Source organism: Oryza glaberrima, chromosome 3 (assembly GCF_000147395.1).
Source record: "Oryza glaberrima chromosome 3, OglaRS2, whole genome shotgun sequence".
NCBI classification, from domain to species: domain Eukaryota; kingdom Viridiplantae; phylum Streptophyta; class Magnoliopsida; order Poales; family Poaceae; genus Oryza; species Oryza glaberrima.
The window spans coordinates 33,824,151-33,846,172 of record NC_068328.1 but is presented as its reverse complement, the minus strand read 5'-3'; the positions used below and the strand labels follow the sequence as shown (position 1 = coordinate 33,846,172).

The 22,022-nt window shown below is 40.2% G+C and overlaps 3 protein-coding genes and 1 pseudogene across 3 annotated transcripts; all 4 read left to right on the top strand.

Annotated features, from left to right (window-relative positions):
• The first annotated feature begins 1,404 nt into the window (after nucleotides 1-1,404).
• Nucleotides 1,405-3,889, top strand: LOC127767506 (mitotic-spindle organizing protein 1B-like). The gene is made up of 2 exons (XM_052292860.1): nucleotides 1,405-1,825; nucleotides 3,020-3,889. Exon 1 carries the CDS (start codon nucleotides 1,537-1,539, stop codon nucleotides 1,822-1,824), a length of 288 nt encoding a protein of 95 aa, XP_052148820.1. The 5' UTR covers nucleotides 1,405-1,536; the 3' UTR covers nucleotide 1,825; nucleotides 3,020-3,889.
• A 59-nt stretch (nucleotides 3,890-3,948) lies between these two features.
• Nucleotides 3,949-7,417, top strand: LOC127767505 (calmodulin-binding protein 60 A-like; annotated as a pseudogene).
• Nucleotides 7,418-8,199: 782 nt separating this feature from the next.
• On the top strand, nucleotides 8,200-12,269 carry LOC127766517 (nucleobase-ascorbate transporter 6-like). The gene is made up of 14 exons (XM_052291576.1): nucleotides 8,200-8,750; nucleotides 8,892-8,989; nucleotides 9,079-9,255; nucleotides 9,359-9,459; nucleotides 9,568-9,643; nucleotides 9,730-9,789; nucleotides 9,868-10,052; nucleotides 10,198-10,294; nucleotides 10,390-10,476; nucleotides 10,581-10,639; nucleotides 10,749-10,840; nucleotides 11,365-11,442; nucleotides 11,541-11,701; nucleotides 11,805-12,269. Exons 1-14 carry the CDS (start codon nucleotides 8,651-8,653, stop codon nucleotides 12,021-12,023), a joined length of 1,590 nt encoding a protein of 529 aa, XP_052147536.1. The 5' UTR covers nucleotides 8,200-8,650; the 3' UTR covers nucleotides 12,024-12,269.
• Nucleotides 12,270-13,184: 915 nt separating this feature from the next.
• LOC127766518 (ras-related protein Rab11C) lies at nucleotides 13,185-16,461 on the top strand. The gene is made up of 3 exons (XM_052291577.1): nucleotides 13,185-13,335; nucleotides 13,486-13,683; nucleotides 15,668-16,461. Exons 2-3 carry the CDS (start codon nucleotides 13,519-13,521, stop codon nucleotides 16,148-16,150), a joined length of 648 nt encoding a protein of 215 aa, XP_052147537.1. The 5' UTR covers nucleotides 13,185-13,335; nucleotides 13,486-13,518; the 3' UTR covers nucleotides 16,151-16,461.
• Nucleotides 16,462-22,022: the final 5,561 nt, after the last annotated feature.

The following is a 22,022-nucleotide window of genomic DNA, read 5'->3' as shown; positions in this document are numbered from 1 at the left end:
CAAGTTCTCCAGGCCTCCAGCTAAGTGAGTCGAAAAATAGTACTCCAGCCTGTTTTTTTTTTTTTTTACCTTATAGTCTTTTTAAAAAAACTTATTTTAGGATGTATTTTTTCGTAGCGGCAACATCATTGGCGCCGTGGTCTACCATGACGGCATTAATGTCATTGACACCTCTCCCCTTGCCTCCTAACCTCACCAGTGAAAGCTAAGTCTAATCTATACTTTATATAAAGTTATAACCCACTAATTCTAAAGCTTAACATGCAACCATGCCACATCATCACCCACCAACAATAATTACATATTCAACCTCATACAAGCATGAAAGAGCATCTACAATCTATTTAATTCTACAAATTAACATGCAAGCATATTCAATCACCATCTCTCATATCATTTCCCTAATAGTTTTACAAATATCTTTATCATTTTTATATTATTTAATATATATACTTATCAACATGTTCTACATTAAAGTGCAAATTTTATTTGTTTCATGGTAAATATTGATAAGCCTAGAGATTTGATTATTTTTTTCTTTTTACTCCTAGCTGAATTGTAACAAAAAATAATATTAAAAATTACTTAGTAATTTCCGAAGCAAAGCGCGGGGAATCCCCTAGTATAAAGTATATCGACGTCGAGGACATATTTGTGATTTTTTTAAAAAATGATCTATTTATAATAAATATATTTACATTTAGACTCTCGATGTGTCATCGGCATCAAAAACCTATTTGTAAATATATATTTTTTAATTGCAAATATGTCATTCGTAGTATTTTTTTACAAATAGTAATTGGTGCCAATGACCGACCCCCTTTATATTAGTTACTTAACTTTTGCGGGTGATAGGGACAATGCCAACGTCGTTGACATAATCATGTTAGATCATGACGCTAATGATGTTGGCGCCATAAAAATAGTCTATTCCTGTAATAAGTTATTTCATGGGTCTATTTATAAAAGAAGTTTTTTAAAAAATAATCAAAAGGTAAAAAAAATCCAGGTTCTCTAATTATGTAATTGGATCGTGAGTAGAGATACATGTGTGCTAGCAATAGCAAGTTTAACTTTTTGACTAAAAACCGTAAATTTTCAAGCCTTGCACGGGATAAAAGTAGATTTCGAGCGAAATTTCAAATGATTTTTAAGAGGTCATACATAAATCAATAAAATCCGACAGAAATTTAATTGAAATTTGCCAAAGTTTCATGTTACCAAGTCAGAATCAGGGTTTACTAAACCATTTTGGATGAGTTTACCACCACCCCATGGTAAGACGGTTATCCCGGTAATTACACATTACCGTGAAAAACCGTACTGTTACCGTGAGATTTATCATACTGCACGTGATATCCGTGATAAGTGCGTAACCGTACTGTTACTCTTGATTTCTCGCTGGATCCTGGTTTTCACCAAATCACCTGCATCGCGTGATCGCGGCCGCTACCGTGCACAGTACTCTGAACCAGAGCTACCCCCACCAACCGGAGTATCGGACTCCGGAAGCCGGAAGCGACGGCGCCGCCCAAGATGGAGGCGGAGTCGGCGGCGGCGAGGCAGGCGAAGGAGTCGCTGGAGCTGGCGTTCCAGATGTCCCAGATCCTCGACACCGGCCTCGACCGCCACACGCTGTCGCTGCTCATGGCGCTCTGCGACCGCGGCGCCAACCCCGAGGCCCTCGCCGCCCTCGTCCGCGAGCTCTCCTCCGCGGCTCCTCCGACCACCGCCGCCGCCGCACCCAGCCCCGCGTCCAACGCCACCGCGGCGCCGTCCGCAAAAGCCGCGTCGCTTTTCCCCTCCGGTCTTCGCAAACCCTAGGGTTCGTGCCCCCTTCTCTCAGACGAGATCACACTATCACTTGATCCTACATTACGTTGTCTTAGAATGTAAACTAGCGGATCGTTCTGCTCTGTAGATTCGTTTTAGCCGCAACACCTTCCTGGCTTGTATCCTCAAGAGATTATGCACAATTTTTCTATCAGAACTCCTTAATTTTAGGAGATCGTGACATGGATCCGTTCGGAGATATGGGGATATCGGTATGACATGAATATTTGATTGCGGAGACACTTGTGGCATTAAGACTGAGAACTCATATTTGTTTGGGCACTTGATAATTTTGAATTCAACTTCCACTGGCATGGAACGGCCTCATGAATTGCCATCTTGATGTTGCATTGTTCTAGAGAACTCCTGTTAGCTAATTGTTCTTTGTCAGTTACAATTATGGTACAGCCATTTGTCAACAACTTATAATTTCATCAGTTATGTAGGTTGGTTGCATTTTGATCCTACCTATGTTTTCTTTGTCGCCCTGGGTTAAAGTGGTTATATACTCATCAAGTTAGTTCATTATCCTTCAATAGTTTTCCTAGATAAAAAGGTCATGCTTGAGAACTGTAGGTTATGTGGGGTTTGGTCATGTCTTTTGACCAAATGAGGCACTGAAAACACAGCCTATGCTCCCCACCAGGCACCAGCAATGTATGTGGGTTGGCTTTGCTGATGTACCAAGTAGTAACGTTGGATTCAACTGAGATCTCTGTTTATAGTCCGATAATTATAGGCTTTTGATGTTTATACTGTGCATTGCTCAGAGTAAAAAAAAAAATTGAATAGAAGCCTTTCAACTGCTATGATACTTTGAAACTAACAACCTTAATACTAACTTGAGACAAGTTGCAAATGGTTCCTAACACTCGTTTTCCCTTAGCCTGACCAGACTTACTGCAGTGCTTTAAATCTCAGATTACATCCCACTGTGATCACTGCCAGCAGTAGCAATTTTTTTACAGTCATTTCAACACTACGCTACCTTAGTTTTTGGCAACATTTCAATGCTACCTTTGGTTTCACTTATCAAGCATGATAGAAATATATAATGTTCTTGTGGTTTCAAGCTTTGTTAGTGGCTTCTTATCAGGTTCAGCTAGACTTAAACTGGATTTCATTGCAAACTGTTTTTTCTTGGTATAGTTGCCGTTAGTTAACTGTTACCTGTACGCTTAAGCAGTTACTGAAGACCGAGTGGAACCGATGTGCTTGATTTTAAGGTAGAGCAGACTCGAGATTTGATTGCTGGGAGAAAGGTATTGACAATCTTAAGGGAGATGTAAAATCTTTCTTTAGAATGTATTTGTGATGTTGTGACTGGCCTGTTTCCTCAAGGAAGGTGTGGTTCATGGAACGCTGTGTGCTTTGCTTGACTTGTGGAAGATAAGTGTTCTAGTAATCATGGGAATGTTGCCTTTCCCATTTCTAATAGCCAATTGTATGTATCAGCAAGACATCTGGTCTTTTGTTAATTATCCTCTCTTGACCTTGAAGTCCTTTGCTTTGCCACATGCTTATCCAAGAAGGAATGTGTCATCTCCATTGGTTGAACTCTCATTTTCAGATAACAATGAAAGCAATGTGAATGTTATCTCTGTTCCACCATCTGGTTCAAGTTCAAGTGCACTGCAGCTTTTCTTTTCTTTTTTCTTGAACTGACACTGCAGCTTTTCATTTCTGCTCCATTTAGCCCCTTTTCACCAAATTCTACTCTTGGTTTTATCCTGTCCAGATAAAAAGGATAGCATTTCAATTCCGTTCATGCAAGTGGTGAATAAACTTGATCAAGCCTTTTTAGAGAATAAACTTTATGAAGCCATGTCACTTCTGCATTCCTGCCTACAAATTCAGGTCTTTATATGGTCAGGGTTGGTGGTTGAATCTTTATAAAAAAGGTGAAAACAACTGAATCGAATTGAACAATAATAGATGTAAAAAGTTTTTTTAGGCCGACTTGCCTTAGACTAGGCCAGTCTTTGTATTTTGTGTGGCCTAGTGGGCTGGTTCGCCCACGCAATTTCAGGTCATTTTTATGGAAAAAAAAACAATCATTTAGGTCGGGGCCAGCGAAGATGAGGGCGGAGGCGAGGTGCACAGCGGTGGCCGGAGATGTCGCAGAAGCGGCAGCCGGAGGAGAGCAGCGGTGGCAGAGCGGAGGCATGGGGGCCCCTGGCCCAGCCGAATCTGGGGCTGGGAGCTCGTCGCCGCCCCACCGCTACGGGGAGCCCAAGCATCAGATGGTCCCTGCCCTCCGCGAGTATATCCCCTCCGTTATCTTTGAGAACTCGATTGGAACCCCCATGGTTGTGTTTGTGTGGTTGGTTGTCTGATTTGGTGCCGGTGTGTGGCTTGCCTTCGTGCAGGATGATCACGGAGGTGATGCAGAAAAGCAGCATTGAAAAGTTGTTCATGGCTATTGAGCCCCTCATCCGAAGAATGGTGAGGCAGCCTATGGAACCTACTTTCTTATTTTCCATTTCTCACCCATGTGTCATGAATTCATAGGAAGATATGACTTTTTGGTATATGATGTGCATGTTTTATCTGTATCCCCTTTTGTTCTGTTGGGCTTAGGGTTATGTTTGTTGCTAACGTGGCTTTTATATTGATCAATTTTATCGAAAGTTTCATCTGTATCTGGTGCAGCTGGCATTCTTAGATCTGTTTTGTACTTTTGAATTACACAAACCCTACTTGTAGTCTTCAACTTAATGTAAGGAACCCTGTAAATCCGTAAATTGAAACCTAACAAGTATTTAATCCCTGGAAGACTGTTAATTCCTGACCTCCATTTTTTGGTTTCATTTGTTTCTATTTAGAAGATAGTATTTTCACCCAAAGCCATTGAAAGTTTATCCTAGGCAGGATTTTCTTCAGCCATGTGTTATTTGGCTGTCCAATGATGGCCTTCAGGCCTTGATGTTTTATCCGATTGTAATTTCTAGGTGAAAGAAGAAATCGAGTCAGCGTTTGCAAATCATTCCATTATGATGGCAAGGTACGACATTGTAACACTGTCTTAAACTACTATTTGACAAGTATCAGCCACTGTATAGATTCATTAAGCTAATGCAGCTTTCTTTAAGTTTAACAACTTGATTTCTTATTTTCCCATTAGAACTGTCATGGACGTTGTTCCACCTACATCGAAAAATTTCCAGCTACAGTTCATGACTAAGCTTTCACTTCCAATTTTCACTAGCTCCAAGATTGAAGGAGAGCTCCTTAAGCATAACTATTGCTCTAGTTGACACTGTTACCAGAGAAGTTGTAGCATCAGGCGATGAGTCCCTGATGAAAGTTGAAATAGTAGTTTTAGAGGGGGATTTTGAAGGTGGAGAAGGCGATGACTGGACAGCTCAGGAGTTTAACAATAACATTATTAGAGCAAGGGAAGGCAAATGAACCTTGCTTCTGGGGACATTTTTGTTGGCCTTACTAATGGCATCAGTACAATGGGGGAACTATCATTCACACATAATTCCAGTTGGACATGCAGCCGTAAGTGTGGTTAAAAGCATTATTTTGTTATGTTGAGAAATATAAAACCATGAAACAATATATTTCTTAGATTTGAATGAATAAATTGTTTTTCTGTGGATGGTCATGGTAATCTGAGCTCAAAAGTTTTTTCCTCAGCAAGCAGATGTCACATTTCTATCCATATGTCTGAATTTGTCATTGTTTAATTGTGTTGTAGCATGCTTTTGCAGATGATAGTGCTATTCAGCAAAATATATGGATATATTGGCCCTCTTATTCTCAAACCATGCAGATATTGGGCAGTGGTATGTCAACAAAGATGTGGGAGGTCACAGTTGAGCATTCAAAAACTTGTATTCTCACTGACAAGGTGCATTTGTACTATCCACACAGCCTAAGCAAAACAGCTGTCGTGTTCAATGTTGTTGGAGAAGTGAGAGGGCTAATATCTGAGAAGTTCGTTTGTGCTGATGATCTTATGGAAAAGGATAAGGTATTCACATTTTCTCTCTCAACCTAGTTACTTAGAGAAGATTCTTGTGTATTTCCCTCCACCAGTTAAAATCTGGACCATTTTTTTTAACCCTGACTTTTGTTCTTTCTAGGCTGAAGCACATGCAGCTGTGAAGCAAGCGTATGAAAATTGGAAGAATGTATATTCACCTATAACAATGAAACAGCACTTCCATCAAATCACTCACAGCTCCTCGATGTGAGATCTCCATCATTGCTCGCAAATGAATATAACCAATTCCCAACACAGGTTTCTACTGATGGTTTTGGTTTGAGCCAGTCAAGCATACCATCAGCTGACATTGGATCCTTGTCAACTGGGAACTGCAGAAAGCAATGAAAATCAATATCAGCCCGATTTACCCCCACTTGGTGGCCATGGACCACCCGTAGTATCACAGACAATGGATAAAGTTCTCTAATTTGGTTTATGATGATTGCGCCAGTCATCCCTCATTCAGTGAAGATTACTATCGTTGTGCAGATCCATCTGTATCCTTTGACACACAAAGACCTTGAGCTGCACTGAAAGGCTTCGTTGCAACGATATCTAAGCCCAAGGCCGGGTGTAGAGAATGGAGGACATTGTCTTATGTTCTAGGGTGGATATTCTACACCAATAGGATTGTTGCTCTGAAAAGAACGAAACCTGGGAAATGACGGTTTTCCTTGACTTGTTTATCCCTGTGGACTGGGGACTGTGGACTGTGGTTGTTTAGTTAAACTGTGAAATATATACTACCTCCATCCCAAAATGTTTGACGCCGTTGACTTTTCTAAAAATATTTGACCGTTCGTCTTATTCAAAAAAATTTAAGTAATTGTTAATTCTTTTTCTATCATTTGATTTATTGTTAAATATACTTCTATGTATACATATAATTTTACACATATCACAAAAGTTTTTGAATAAAACAAACGGTCAAACATGTTTAAAAAAGTTAACGGTGTTAAAATATTTAGGGAAGGAGGGAGTAGTATATAAGTGGGGAAAAGGGAAATCATGTACATATGACTATATGAGCTTGGCAGTCTCGTAATCTTTTTGGGCACAGAGCTGGTACGCTTTGCTGGTTTACGAGCTACATCCAACATTTTTGTTTTCAGCAAGAGCATTCAGCATTGCCTGTAAATAATCGGATGAAGTTTTGTGAATTTAATCCGTAAATATTTGTGGATGGTGTCGACTAAACCATGTTATCTAGCTCACCTGAGTAGCACTCCAAGGTCCTGAAATCAAATAGTATCAGATTGGGTTATTTGAGGGCTAAATTATTTGCTTGGTAGGTTAAGTTTCTAATTTAAAAATGTTGTATATATCCGGTTGGATGTAGGTACCCTTCTCTTAAAAAAAAAGAAAAATGGTCTCCAGCTCAATTGCGGTTATCATCAGCTAGTTATATGATGTTGGCAAGAACAATGTTCCTGCAACATTAGTTCCCCTTTCACTCTTAACAGTTTGCATTGTTTTTCGCACTATTCTATTGGATTGACGAAATGTCTTGATTAGAGACAGAGACGTTGGTGAAAAAGAATTAATCAAAGTGAGCATCGCTGATCACTGCATGCTGACTGGAGTAAAGAACAGTACAAAAGAAAAACAGTGATTTGGTGTTCGCAGGTGCCAACGTCTTTATTCCCTGGTCACTGCCTGCCAAACCCTGCAAGCACTCCTCCACGCATTATATTAGCGTGTGATTACTGATTTGCTGGCACTTGGCAGAATTATCCCAAAACCTAATCAGTACTTGCAACCATTACTTTAAACTTGATTACATTACATGATTCGGTGGTCGGTTGATTGATTGATACCTTGCGGCCGAAATCCTCATTACTACTACTGCATGTTAGGAACTGAATAAAGAAGAGGAGGTTCCCTCTAGATCCTTTACTTGCACCTTTGGCCTTTCTTTTCTCCTTAATCTACCCACATGGAGGGATCCATGTGGCCCCCAGTATCAAGTTCAGGTCTCCTTGTGGGCCCCAACGGACTAATTTACTCCTCACTCATTACCATCCAAATTCCTCTTTTAACCACTGTAAATTTATTACTCCTTGCTAATAATCCTAATAATAGTCACATTGCTTAGATTTGTAGTAGTAGTAGTAATAATTTAACAGTGTGGTTTGACTGAGAAAACCGCGAGATTGGTGGCAGCCTCCACGAAAGGAGGAGGGCGTTTGATATGATTATATATATGCAGGAAAAAAACGAGATATCCCTGCCGTGCGTCGCGGCAACAAACCGCCGGCAAACCAAACGGGCGTGAAATCATTTCGGAAACCCCCCATCCCTCCTCCCCTTTTTCCTCGTAATAACCGGACGCCGACGCGGCCCCCCGCCTAGGCTGCCGCAGCTGAACCACGGCGCAAGCGCAACCACCACGCCGCGCGTACGCAGCGCGGCAGTAAAAGTTGCGGTAGAAAACGGCAAAAACGCCACCACCGCCATCACGGCTGCGGGCTACCACCACCACGGCACCACCGCGTGGTTTGACGCGTCGCCGACTCAGATCGCCTCGTCGGTGACACACACCCACACACGGCGAGAAAGAGTGAGAGAAAGACGAAGTGGAGGACTCCCCCCACTCTATAAATTTACTGGGGTTTGGTTGGTGCGTGTGCAGTGCAGTGTGCGTGAGTCATCGCGGAGTCGTCAGTGTTTCATCGTGTGCGCCGCGCCGCTGCGTGCAGTGCGTTGCGTTCCTCCACTCCCGCGGCGACCGCTTCAACTCGCGCATCTCGAGGAGGCCGGCTCGGCTGCTGCGCCTCACTCTCACTCTCACTCACACTGCAGTGGTGGTAGTGGTAGGCAATGGCGGCGCCGGCGCCGAAGCAGGAGGAGCTGCAGCCGCACGCGGTGAAGGACCAGCTGCCGGCCATCTCCTACTGCCTCACCAGCCCTCCCCCATGGCGTCAGTGCCCATTCCCTCTCTCATCCTCTCTCTCTCTGTGTGTGTGTGTGTGTGTGTGTGTGTGTGTGCGCGCTGCATTCCAGGAGTGGATCGATCGATCGATCTCCATGGTTGGCTGACTATGCCTTTGGGTTTTTGCAGCGGAGGCCATCCTGCTCGGATTCCAGCACTACCTCGTCATGCTCGGCACCACCGTCATCATCCCCACCGCGCTCGTCCCCCAGATGGGCGGCGGCAATGTACGTCCCATCCTCCCGCCGCCGCCGCCGCGGCGTCGCACCGCTCACTTGCTTCTGTGACTCACTCATTTGGCTGCCGATGGATGCAGGAGGAGAAGGCGCGGGTGATCCAGACGCTGCTGTTCGTCGCCGGCATCAACACGCTGATCCAGAGCTTCCTCGGCACGCGCCTGCCCGCCGTCATCGGGGGCTCCTACACCTTCGTCGCGCCCACCATCTCCATCATCCTCGCCGGCCGCTACAACGGCATTGCCGATCCCCACGAGGTCGCCCTCCTCTCTCCCCCCCGCACCCACGCAAAGTTTGCTCCTCTTCTGTTTGACTCCTTGATGTATTGACACTGACAAATGTGGCGTGCTGGCGTTGCAGAAATTCGTGCGCATCATGCGGGGAACGCAGGGCGCACTCATAGTGGCCTCCACACTCCAAATCATCATGGGGTTCAGTGGGCTCTGGCGGATTGTTGTCAGGTGTGCATGTCTCATCCTCAGGGTTCAGATTCCAGGTCGTTTGATCAGTGCACCTTAACTGGTCCTATCATTCTGCTAATTCATGTTTATATTCTTGTAATGTTGCAGGCTGCTGAGCCCACTGTCCGCGGCACCATTGGTTGCGCTTGTTGGATTTGGGCTCTATGAGCTTGGATTCCCAAGTGTGAGTATTTTGTACTACAATTGTACATGTACAGTCGTCTGGATGTATTTGCAACAGTGGCATGACAGCATAAATTTGCTATGCAGGTTGCCAAATGTGTGGAGATTGGTCTTCCACAAATCATACTGCTGGTGGCTCTTTCCCAGGTATACAATCAAGATGGCTATTGTGTGAATTCTAACGGTGGATCAATCCTTATGAATGTTGTGTAAATCTTTGTGCAGTACATACCTAACCTGGTGCCTTTGTTGGGGACTGCGTTCGAGCGTTTCGCCATCATAATGTCTGTGGCCCTTGTCTGGCTTTACGCCTTCTTCCTGACTGTTGGTGGGGCTTACAAGAATGCTGCTCCAAAGACACAATTTCATTGTCGAACTGATCGATCTGGGCTTGTAGGGGGTGCTCCATGGTAATACCATGCATCTGTTTCCATGCCATCCTAACGTCGGAAAGGCGTTACATTACATCTTTTTGCATTTATATCCTGCAATTGGCAGTTTGGCACTAAAGAAAAGATTAGCTAATATAAATAGTTTTTCGTCTGCATTTTATAGGATAAGTGTACCTTACCCATTCCAGTGGGGAGCACCAACGTTTGACGCTGGTGAAGCTTTTGCAATGATGGCAGCTTCTTTTGTTGCTCTTGTGGAGGTACTGTGGATATATCTATGGTTTTTAGGGGGAGGTGCAGTATGTTAGAGGGCATTATGCATCAACCAGCTAATATTCCTTGCTGTCTAATGCAGTCTACGGGTGCATTCATTGCTGTCTCACGGTACGCCAGTGCAACACCATGCCCTCCTTCTGTTATGAGTCGCGGCATTGGTTGGCAGGTTCCATCTAGACTCCTTAATCTGCAAATATTTTGTCCGAGTTCTTGACAATTCAAATGGCATGCAGGCATCTTAATTACTTTATTTGTTTGTGTGTTGCCTAGGGGGTTGGTATTTTGCTGGGTGGCTTATTTGGAACAGCTAATGGATCATCTGTATCTGTGTAAGTAGATTCTAGATTAATGTTGCCTGCATTTTACTGTTTTATACAGTTTCATATTGATACTAGCATTTGATGTTGGTCTGAGATACTTTGTACCGTTCTGGAACAGTGAAAATGCTGGTTTGCTAGGTTTGACACGTGTTGGCAGCAGACGTGTGGTGCAGATTTCTGCTGGGTTTATGATTTTCTTCTCTATTCTTGGTAAGCCTAATGCTTTGATGTAATTATGTATTCAGATGGTTTTGATCGTACTCTTCTGTCAAGTAAAGATGTATTTGTGAGTTTGTGAGAGTGGAAAAGGTGAAGTTCTATATAAAGGCTGTTATCCGTGACCTGATCAAGTGTTTCCTGTAATGTTCAGAGGTAGTTTGTTAATGCTTCCTTATGACTGATAGGTAGATAAATAGCTAAGCTTAAAATCAGTTCATGAAATTCAGTTTCTCAAGGAGCAGCAGTTAGCCAGAAGCCTAAACCTGAGAACATTACAGGAAATACTATTGCACAATAGCAAGGCTGACACTGATTCAGATTTAACTAAAGTTAAAGTCATGGTTACTGCATACAAATTATACTTGTGATGTTCTCTCAGGCTTTCATAATTTCTTTTGCTTATTTAAGCTTATCATCTTGTCATACAACTTTAAAGCATCCTTGTTATGCTCCTGCAATCCTGACAATAAGCATGTACTTCATCTGGTTGTACTGATTCTGTGCTGCGTTCCTAGGGAAATTTGGAGCGGTATTTGCTTCAATTCCAGGCCCAATAATTGCAGCTATATACTGTCTACTCTTTGCATATGTCGGTATGTACAATGAAGATAATCTTAAATGATACATCTAGCTTTCTTTCTATCATATTTGAATTATGAACACCTGCAATATATTTGGTTTCTGTCCACAGGTATGGCAGGAGTAGGGTTCCTTCAGTTTTGCAACCTGAACAGCTTCCGAACAAAATTCATCGTGGGATTCTCGGTGTTTATGGGTTTGTCGGTTCCACAGTATTTCAACGAGTACACCTCTGTTGCAGGCTATGGCCCAGTACACACTCACGCAAGATGGGTAAGATCCAGTAAATATACTCAAGTGTTACTACTCCTTTCATGAATATCCCCTTCTTACACGATGAACCTAACAATTGATGGTTCTGTTTGCTCCTGCCCAGTTCAATGATATGATCAATGTGGTATTCTCGTCAAAAGCATTCGTCGGAGGCGCTGTAGCATATTTGTTGGACAATACCCTCCAGAGGCATGACAGCACTGCCAGGAAGGACCGGGGGCACCATTTCTGGGACAGATTCAGGTCGTTCAGGACAGACCCACGCAGCGAGGAGTTCTACTCTCTGCCTTTCAACCTCAACAAGTTCTTCCCATCCTTCTGATTTTGCACGCCAGTGTTTTGTATCAAATTGGGATAGCATTGTAGTACGATTAGTTCTTGGGTAAGTAATTCTAGCATTGCCAGATTGTTGTTTCTCCTAGTGTTTTTATACTCCTGAGTTCTGAATCCTGCAGACCCCAGTGTAAAACTATCTGAGGAAGGAGAAATGACTCGGTATTTTTGGGTGTATATTAGTTCGGATTAACAGTTAAATCAACAAACTGAAAATGCCTAGTTTTTCTTCCCCCGAGGCTGTAATTTCAGCTGTGATTTTACTATCTTCAGTGTAAGCAGTTAAATCCTTTCAGCTGTGATTTCACTATCTTGCTGATCTTCTCGTGGTATATGGATTGCCTTTTCTTCTTCAGACGACCTAAAAAAGAAGTGGAACAGAGTGCTTCAAACTGAGCAGATGATCTACAAACTGAACCATGAGCCCATGACGAGATGGAAATCCAATTGGACCTTGAATTCGTCCAAACCAACCAGCTGATCTTGACAATGATACGTCTCTCTTCTTTTTTTCTCATGCCTCATGCATGTTCGAGACAAAACTCTCAAAAGCATTGTCAGTGGAGCCCATCTGCCGGTGACACCTTTGGATCGTTGACATGCCAGGTGTGAGAGTGTGAAACCACATGTGAAAGAGCATGGTCATATGCGCTAGTAGAATTTTCCAATTTGAATTTAACTCGTTCGGATCAACAAACCTACCAGAAAATCCGGACCATTTCAACTAGAAACAGCGAGCTGCAGCCTGCAGGTGCAGGGGGAGTCGCGTACACGACCTCGTCAAGTACCAACCACTCACATGCAATTATATGCAAAACAGAAAAAAAAAACACTTTCTAACTCTTTATTTCGTGCACATACAGCAAGTACAAATATTATACTCCCATTTAGCAACCGACGTTAAACGTGACAATAAACGAGGGATACTAATTCTTTATTTGAACCGTGAAATTCGCCAGCAACCAATAGTAGATCTGATGCAACGGAACCAAACTACCAAAGGAGGACAGTTTAAATTCAAAATTCCCTGATGGCTCCCTGAAATTCCTCTGTTACAATTTATTTTTTTAATCCCCCAATAATTAGCTGCTTATAATATAATAATCAATTAAGAAATTAATTAATCCTTTGCTCCCTGATTGCCTCTCTGCCTCGCTGTACATTGCCCACTTCGCCGCCCGTTTCGGTTTCCCTTTCTTCATTCTTCTTCTTCTCATCCCAAATCTCTCCTCCTCCCATCCCGCCGCGCCCGCGAGAGATCAGCAGCTACTCGACTCGACTCGACTCGAATCGAATCCGAGGTGCGCGCCACTCGCTCGCTGCGATTCTCCTCTTCTTCTGCTGGTTTCGATCGGTTGCTTGCTTCTTCTGCGGTTGCTTTGCTTGGGATCTCTGCTTACGTTGCTGTTGTTTGGGGGTTTGGATCTCGGGCTGTGCGTGTGGTGGTGCAGGGGGGCGGCGGCGAGGGGTGGTGGTGGTCGGCCATGGCGCACCGGGTGGACAACGAGTACGACTACCTCTTCAAGATCGTGCTCATCGGCGACTCCGGCGTCGGCAAGTCCAACATCCTCTCGCGATTCACCCGCAACGAGTTCTGCCTCGAGTCCAAGTCCACCATTGGCGTCGAGTTCGCCACCCGCACGCTCCAGGTCCCCCTTCCCTCGCGCGATCCATCCTCTTCTCTCGCGACTATAGTTCAGAATAGTAGTGTTGGGGATTTCGCATGTCACCATTGCGTTCGATGCATTTTTGTTTGATTGGCCTGTCGTGATGTAGGGTTTTTCTGTTTGATATGAGATGATTACTTCGCGTGTACTGAACATGAATTAAGTTCAGTTCAATTCTGTGAATCTGACGAACGAAATGGGGGGAAAAATATCTACTACTATTGATTAATGATGCACACGTTGAGCTCTGACTCTTTTTGCATGTACCACTCGTTTAATAGTAGTATGTCATTTTGTTGTGCTTCATGGGGCCCTTGGAATGATTTGAAGAAAGTAACTTTATTCTTAACTGCACTGGTATCAACATAAATCAGATCCATAGGTACAGAGCTACAGAGGTACTAAGTATCATTTATCATGTCCTTATTTAATTGATTAAGGGGATATTAAGAAAAAACTTGAATTACATGTTGCTAAAGTCAATTTTGTAGTCAATGTAGAAGATGGTGAGCTTTATGCTGTGCTAGTTGAACTTATGTTGCTAACTTATATGTGGTGCATAAATCTCTACTTTTTCTGTTGGAAGTTCTACAACTGCTTTGGCGTATGTCACTCAACTGTCTTTCAATATTGGAAGTATCTCTGAAACATGCATTTATATTGCATTGCCTTCTGATTTCATCTAAATCCAAACTTTGCAGTTTGTCATCCATTAATTTGTTTATACCTTGACTTGGGTGTATGGATTATGCGTATCATTATTTGAACAGTATATTTCACATTGCACCATATATTTTGACCAAAGTTTCACAATGGGCAAGGTCCAAACCAACCTTTTTTCACTTAACACCATATATCTTTGCACTAGTTGGCACTTTGGACTAGGGTTGAGCACATCAAAGGAAGTTGTCAGAGAAAAGCTAGTTTAAATCATCAATTTTAGTGCCACAATATTAGGATAAATATCTTTAGAAAAAGTTAGCAAATCAGAAAATAACTTTTTTCAGCAAATCACACTAAAATAATGACGTGAACATGTTTAAAAGTGGCACAAAATGATCTATACATTGGGGCAAATGAATAAATAGAAAATAGAACTAGTTAATTACCACACACTGAAAAGAAGGAAGAAAACATAAAATGTTTTGCCTTTTATAATTATCCCTATGTAAATCATATGAATCTCTCTCATATTCCCTTGTTTTGCTCACCCCTTGTCCAAACTGAAAACTTATGTAAAGATGTATGATGTTAGTGAAAACATTGATTTAACCCTAGTCCATTATGAAACCTTGGTCAAAATATGTGGCCCATTGTAAAATTTACTCTTATTTCAATAGCATGTTAAAGTATACCGTTATCTTTGTAACGTCATAAAGCTTGTATTAAGTTCATTACACCGGCGTGGTAATTATAATTCTGCAGGAATTTTTTATTTGATTTGCTCTGTTGCTGGAGCATTGCTGATGCATTTACAGAGCTCCTGAAGTCTGAGCAGTGTATTTATCATTATTCGGTATACTTGCTCAATTCAAACTGCTTGTTAAAAAATGATAGCAACTTGCACTGCATAGATTGTACAAGTGGATCCTGTCCAGAAATATTTTAGGAGAAGGGTAACATTTTGGGGAGGTCGGAAGGGTGTATGTACCATTACTCTTTTGTTTTCTTTTAGTGTTGTAGGCCTCTGAATGTACCTGACGGTTAACACACACTGTTTCTATAGATGAGTCTTTTGATTAATTTGTTGCATTTCAGAGAACTTCTGAATTTTGGGAGCTGTTTTGCCTGTATAAGGCTCTGATATAGTGAACTCGTAATAGACCTTAACAATCTAATTTCACTATACTATAGCGACTTCTTTCATGGCAAATACTCAAGTTAAATTTATCCATGATATTGGTATTTTGGCTCACCATATTAGGTATGTTGGTCTTTCTTATTTAGTGTGTTATCATGTATACAGATAGAAGGGAAGACCATCAAAGCTCAGATATGGGATACTGCTGGGCAGGAGAGGTACCGTGCAATCACAAGTGCTTACTACCGGGGAGCTGTGGGGGCACTTCTAGTCTATGACATAACAAAGAAGCAGACGTTTGAAAACATCCAGAGGTGGCTTCGTGAACTTCGTGATCATGCGGACTCCAACATTGTCATTATGATGGTAGGCAACAAATCAGACCTTAACCACCTGAGATCAGTTCCAGAGGAAGATGGTCAGGCACTAGCAGAGAAGGAAGGTCTATCATTCCTCGAGACCTCAGCTCTGGAAGCCCTTAATGTTGAGAAGGCATTTCAGACTATCCTTAAAGATATTCATCAAATCATCAGCAAGAAGGCACTTGCTGCCCAAGAGGCAGCAGGCAGTGGACCTCCCACTCAAGGAACTACCATCAATGTTACTGATTCTGCTGTTAACACAAAGAGAGGATGCTGTTCTTCCTAGGTGCAACCGAAGATTTGGTGATGCTGCAAAAGGAAATTCCCATGGATCTTACAGCACTAGGTGTTATGTAGGTCGCTTGACTCCTTTTGGCCTGTAATTCTGGTGGGGTTGTAATCACAATTTAAATCGCTAGAAAGAAATATTCCTTTTAAGGTAGATACCATGTGTAGTTGCAAAATTTTGGTAGAGACTTGCTGGGCAAGACTTTCTACAGTTTCATATCTATATCATGTTTTCTATCAGTATGCTTGTGTTATATATCTTGTTATAGTCTAAATTGTTGGAGCTGAGAAATACTATGATGTTTTCCATGTTGGTGTAATATCCAGCATCTTCCTGCTAGAAACTAAAAACATTTATTTTTGCCTTTTTGGTGGTATTATCCATTCCAACTTATGAACTGAACAGCTAATATATCTCCATTCTCACTTGTACTGCATTTTGCCTTTCTGCTGATCCTGTTTCTTTCTTCTCACTTGTTGCTTGAAGTATACTGCATCTGCGGTCCCTGCTCACGTGTATCACATCCTTCGATTAGTTGGTGTAACATCAGGATTTCAGTTCATTTGATTCAGCGTTTTTTACATTATTATAGAATCAGTTCTATGCTATCTGCTTTAGCATAATCTGCTTTTCCATTGGACCGGGAACAGCATACTTTGGCATCGTTGTCAGTGCTGGCCTGGCCATGCATAGATCATTTGTGTCATGAGAAAAACATTTGTTCTAAGACTCCTACCTTAAAACTCCATGTAACTTTGATCCACATTCGCTTCTGACTTTATATCATGAGAAAATTAATCATTCTTCCATTTTTGGGCTGGTTCATTTCAGGACATTTTTATTTATGCTGATTCAGACATCAACTTGGTGATCATAGAACATTTGAACATTATCATGAGAAATTTTAATCATTCTTCCATTTTTGGGCTGGTTCATTTCAGGACATTTTTATTTATGCTGATTCAGACATCAAATTGGCGATCATAGAACATTTGAACAGTAATGCATGTTTGCATGCATGGAGAATCTTACAGAGATAGGCAAGCAGGTGACAATTCCTTGTGATTTTTCATCATACCTCTTGTGGTCTTATATTGTGAGACTGATCTGATCTCACTGAAGAAGAATATGTTCTCCTGGCACAAATGTCAGTCAATCCTTTCTGCTAGGATGGAGATAGATGCCTTTTTTTCTGCATTTTTCCTTTTGCGATTACATGAAAGACGTCTACGCATACAGACCACACGGACTGCCATTCGCGAGTACACCCCTTTAACATATGCTCAAGAGTCACACTCATGTATGAATGATCGTAGATATTATGATTTGATCTTGATAAATGGAGTCATGCACCTACAACTCCGCTAACATATCCTTTTTGGGATCAGAAGCCAAAGAGGGTCCATCTTTTATAGAAAGCAAGAACTACATCAATATATCAAAGGTGTTTATCCTATTTCTTTTTTGCAAATTGGAGGACAAGAGAGTGGCAAAAAAAAATCTTGCAGGTATGTCAACTGCAGAGTCTCCTCCTCTGGATTCTTGATGGACGCAACATCTGCCGAATCGTGTTCTGTTCACTTCCAAGAATGTGCAGCCAATTAGCTGCTACGGCCTTCCCTTTCTTTCTCTACCTTTTTCGAGGCTCAAAAGATGTTCGAGAAAACTCTAGCTCGCTTTTTGCTCGTACGTTCAAAATCCGGTGCATCTCTCTAAATATAAATTTCAATCTAATGGCAGGCAGGCTTGGAGCTGATTGTGATCTGTCCTGCTGGTGATTATCACTCATGTGTTCTCTGCTAGATTCTGAATTTTGTGGCCATAACGCGTTTTCATTCTAGAAAGGATGTTTGGATGTCGAAATTTCTTTGCTTGGTGCCTTCTATTTTGAATTCAAGTTAAACTAAATTCTAAGGACTTAATTCGATATGGAGGGCAATTTGATATGGTCAAAACCTGTTGAAGCTTCATAGTACACCACAGGTGAGTTGATCCAGTTTAAGCTGAAATCAAAAGCAGCTTTAGTGCACTTTTTTCACGAAAATTTTGACTAAGAGGGTTGATTTTAGCATTCAGTAAAGATATTCTGCATACGAATACCCACGGAAATCTGAAACTTTGAATTCAAAAGATTTGAGACCATGGAAAATTGAAGCCAGAGTACAAACAACCTTTTTAGAGAAGATAGTTCAGAAAATTAAATAATGTTTAATCGATTAATAATCGAACATTCACGATGGACTGATGGTGTGCGCACTATGCTAACCAACTTCCAATTGATCGTCCAATTAGTGCGTGTCGGATACAGGAGCAATTATTATAATAAATCTTTACTCGATCACTAGAAATCTACATATATTAATCTGTAATTCTGTATGGACCATGCATAGCTAATTTTGTACTCCAGCAGAGGCACCAATAAGCATATAAATGTGAGATTTTATTCAAATTTTTAATAGCAATCCTATTAATTAATGTTTGTAGGCACCACTTTACCTGTCATGGAAAAGAAGGTTCATCCCACAATCTATATGCATGTCCTCATCAGACTTAGACTTGCTAGAAAGAGATTAATTATGACCTGCTGGTTAATTAATAAAAGGACTCACTGGTGGCTACTGGCTAGCTAGCTAGGATGCAATCTAGTTTTGAGTATAATTAAGTTGCTATGGCTCATGTTCCTCTCTAGCTAGCTGCAGTTAAATATATATGATATACCGGTCATGTGGTTGACCAGGAGATTACCCACTAAAATTCTGGAGCTAATCATGGTCTAGTTCTCATCATGGAGTTATTGTGGCTAGAATTAATTCCATGCTAGCTCAACAACTGTCAAAAAAAGGGAAATTAAACAGATGCGTTTGAGTGTTATAGCTTTTTAATTACTTATTAAGCGTGATGATAGTATCCACCGACCACTGTAACTAGATTAGAGCTAATTTAATAAGTAGAGTTAACTATTAATTATAAGTTAATTTAAAGTAGAACTAGAGCTAAAATGTATAATTATAATAGATTATTTTTTCCTCTCTTTTTCTCTACTTGTATAATTAATGCATTTGCTTAAGAGCATTTGTAGAACTAACTCTTAAATGAGAAGTAGCACAGTAACACTCTATATTTTTATTCTCTTTCATATAGATTAATCAGTTGGCTTATAGCTTACTACTAAACTTGCTCTTTCATATAGATTAATGAGTTGGCTTATAACTTACTATTAAACTTTCATATAGATTAATCAGTTGGCTTATAGCTTAATATAAGTATTTTACATGAGTTTTAGCAGAGATTATTGTTAAAATGAAATTACTTTGATGTCCCACGATACAATAATAAATAAAGAAAATCATAACTGTTGGTTGGATAAATAGGAAATTAGTACTTATAAATGCTAGTATTTGCAGGCAAATTTCAAAAGTTAGACGTCACATTTGTGGATGGAGAGAACACTACTGTACTGTGTGCGCATCGATCATCTTGTCCCAATCGAGTACTTGTGCAACAATTATAATTATTCTTCCATTTTAAATTACTTATTGTTCTAAGTTTATTATCCCAAGTTAAACTTTTTAATCTTTAATCATCAATTTCTATAAACTCATATAGTTTTATATCATAATATTTATATTGTTATATTCACCTTAAAAATACTTTATAATATATAATTCATGTGTTATTAAACTACACTACAAATTTAATGGTAAAAATAAATATGTTTGACTTAGGATAATCTAAAATAACCAATAATTTAAAACGGAGAAAGTGCATATTAAACCATTTACAACTACTGTAAGGTAGTCTCACGCTACCAATTCTAATATATACACTACTAGTTCGGTGCACTAATTCAATAGTAGCATGTATCTCAGTCTTACCATATCTTGAACTTTATCAAAGGTTGCCACATCTTGTGTTAGATGTTTGACTTTATCCTCTTGTTTGGTTCATACTTGTGGAAAGATTCTCTCTTATTTTTTATGGTCTTATATATCTACAATTCTATTTTGTTAGTTAAGGTGTGTCTCACTTTTTGCTAGCTATATACATCTTAAACAAGTGTGGCATAAAAGTATGACAAATGGTGCAAAACTTATTAGAGGACGTTTGGATGTATACCAAAGTATGCAAATGATGGCAAACATAGTATCCGAGCTAGCTCTTGTATGCTTGACAGTATGTGACCTATATTGTTTCTCTCTTGTCGTCAACTCAAGTTACATATCATCTTTTTTGCACCACATAGCACAATAATAGATTATAGCCTATGTACATCTCAGTTGTATAAAGGAATAATTGTGTTATCTCGATGTAATTTATGTAATTATCTACGATCAGTAAAGTTTTTTAATCTAAAGTAATATGGTACTATTATAAGTGGAGCATTTTGAATAGTTTTGCATGTTGCTAATTTATCAAACACCACACGGTAGGATATTCATTGCTTGCCACTGAATTATTGTAATTCTGATGTGATTATTTAATAAGTCTTCCCCTGTGTATTACTCTCTTTGTTTCACAATGTAAGACTTTCTAACATTGTCCATATTCATATACTTGTGTCTAGAATCATTAACATGTATATGAATATGGACAATGCTAGAAAATCTTACATTATGAAATGGAGGGTGTACTAGCAAAGTGGAATAAACTAGTGCTCAATTGCTTCAACCTGTTGGAAAATATGCAGATAGTGGTGACCTTTTTTCTTGTTTGTTAGTAAACGATATCGTCTGGCATTCAACAAAATTTGGACTGAATCCACCATAACTCATATTAATTGCTATGAAAATCCCACGGTAAATTTCACATTGAGTCACCTTTTATTACCGATGTTTTGTTTTGTACCACCCTTTAAGTAAAATTTTCATTTTGAACTAGCTAATCTTGCCTTTGTTTTACTTTGTACCATTCCAATTCGTTTCTCAAGCATATAAACAACCACGAGTACGTCAACTCCTATTCATCAATATACTCCCTCATCTATATATAAATATTTTCTTGACACATGACAAATTGGATGTAGATAGATAGAAGAGTTGAGGGTGGTCCAAAGTGCCACAAAAGTAAAATTACTTGGTCCAAATTTGAAAACATTGGTTGAAGGGTGGTTTAAAGCAAAACAACATCAAGAAAAGGTGGTTCAAAGTGAAATTTACTCAAATTTCCCATCAAATTTCTACATTCCAAAGAATTCAATAAAAAAAACTTATATGAGGACAAAAGGATAGTTTATGGCCTAATATGTGAAATATTTGTCCTTTCCATTTCTCCTCTTTATTTTTGTCGTGTTCTCTCTTGCTTAACATTAATTTTGTGGGTTGGTGCTTATTTTCTAGGAGGTGAGAGTATAAGATAACTACTCTCTCTATATTAAATTACTTGTTATTTTAACTTTATCCTAAGTTAAATATTTCTAACTTTAACTAGAAAATTTCTAAAAATCCCTAGTTTAACAACAAGTGAGTTATATATTATGAAAGTACTTATCATGGTGAAAAACAAAAAATAATCTTATAATGTTAGGCTATATAAATATCTAGAAATTAATGGTCAAAGTTAGAAACATTGGACTTCAATCTAAAATGATAAGTAATTTGAAATGGGGGAGTACACGTAATCTCCCTTAAGCCACTACTCTAATTTCCAGGCATGAGTATAAAAATTATAAGTTGGACCAGTTGTCTTGTGCTGTGCATCATGCAGCTATAAACCTATATTGTGGATCTGCCCCTCCCTACCGCAACCAACTATGAGCAGGTAATAATGAACTAGAGAGTGCTTCTAAGCTTAAGAACCTTTACATCATCTCAATTTGACTTTGGATTTGCCTAATGCCAAATATTTTTTTTGCCAATGAGAGAAAAGAAGA

Excerpts from the sequence above, each read along its gene's own strand:
- LOC127766518 (XM_052291577.1), top strand. The coding sequence starts at position 13,519 with ATGGCGCACCGGGTGGACAACGAGTACGACTACCTCTTCAAGATCGTG. Across the intron at positions 13,684-15,667 it reads TCGCCACCCGCACGCTCCAG|ATAGAAGGGAAGACCATCAA; the intron begins GTCCCCCTTCCC and ends TCATGTATACAG.
- LOC127767506 (XM_052292860.1), top strand. The coding sequence starts at position 1,537 with ATGGAGGCGGAGTCGGCGGCGGCGAGGCAGGCGAAGGAGTCGCTGGAG.
- LOC127766517 (XM_052291576.1), top strand. The coding sequence starts at position 8,651 with ATGGCGGCGCCGGCGCCGAAGCAGGAGGAGCTGCAGCCGCACGCGGTG. Across the intron at positions 8,751-8,891 it reads CACCAGCCCTCCCCCATGGC|CGGAGGCCATCCTGCTCGGA; the intron begins GTCAGTGCCCAT and ends GGGTTTTTGCAG. Across the intron at positions 9,644-9,729 it reads ATGAGCTTGGATTCCCAAGT|GTTGCCAAATGTGTGGAGAT; the intron begins GTGAGTATTTTG and ends TTTGCTATGCAG.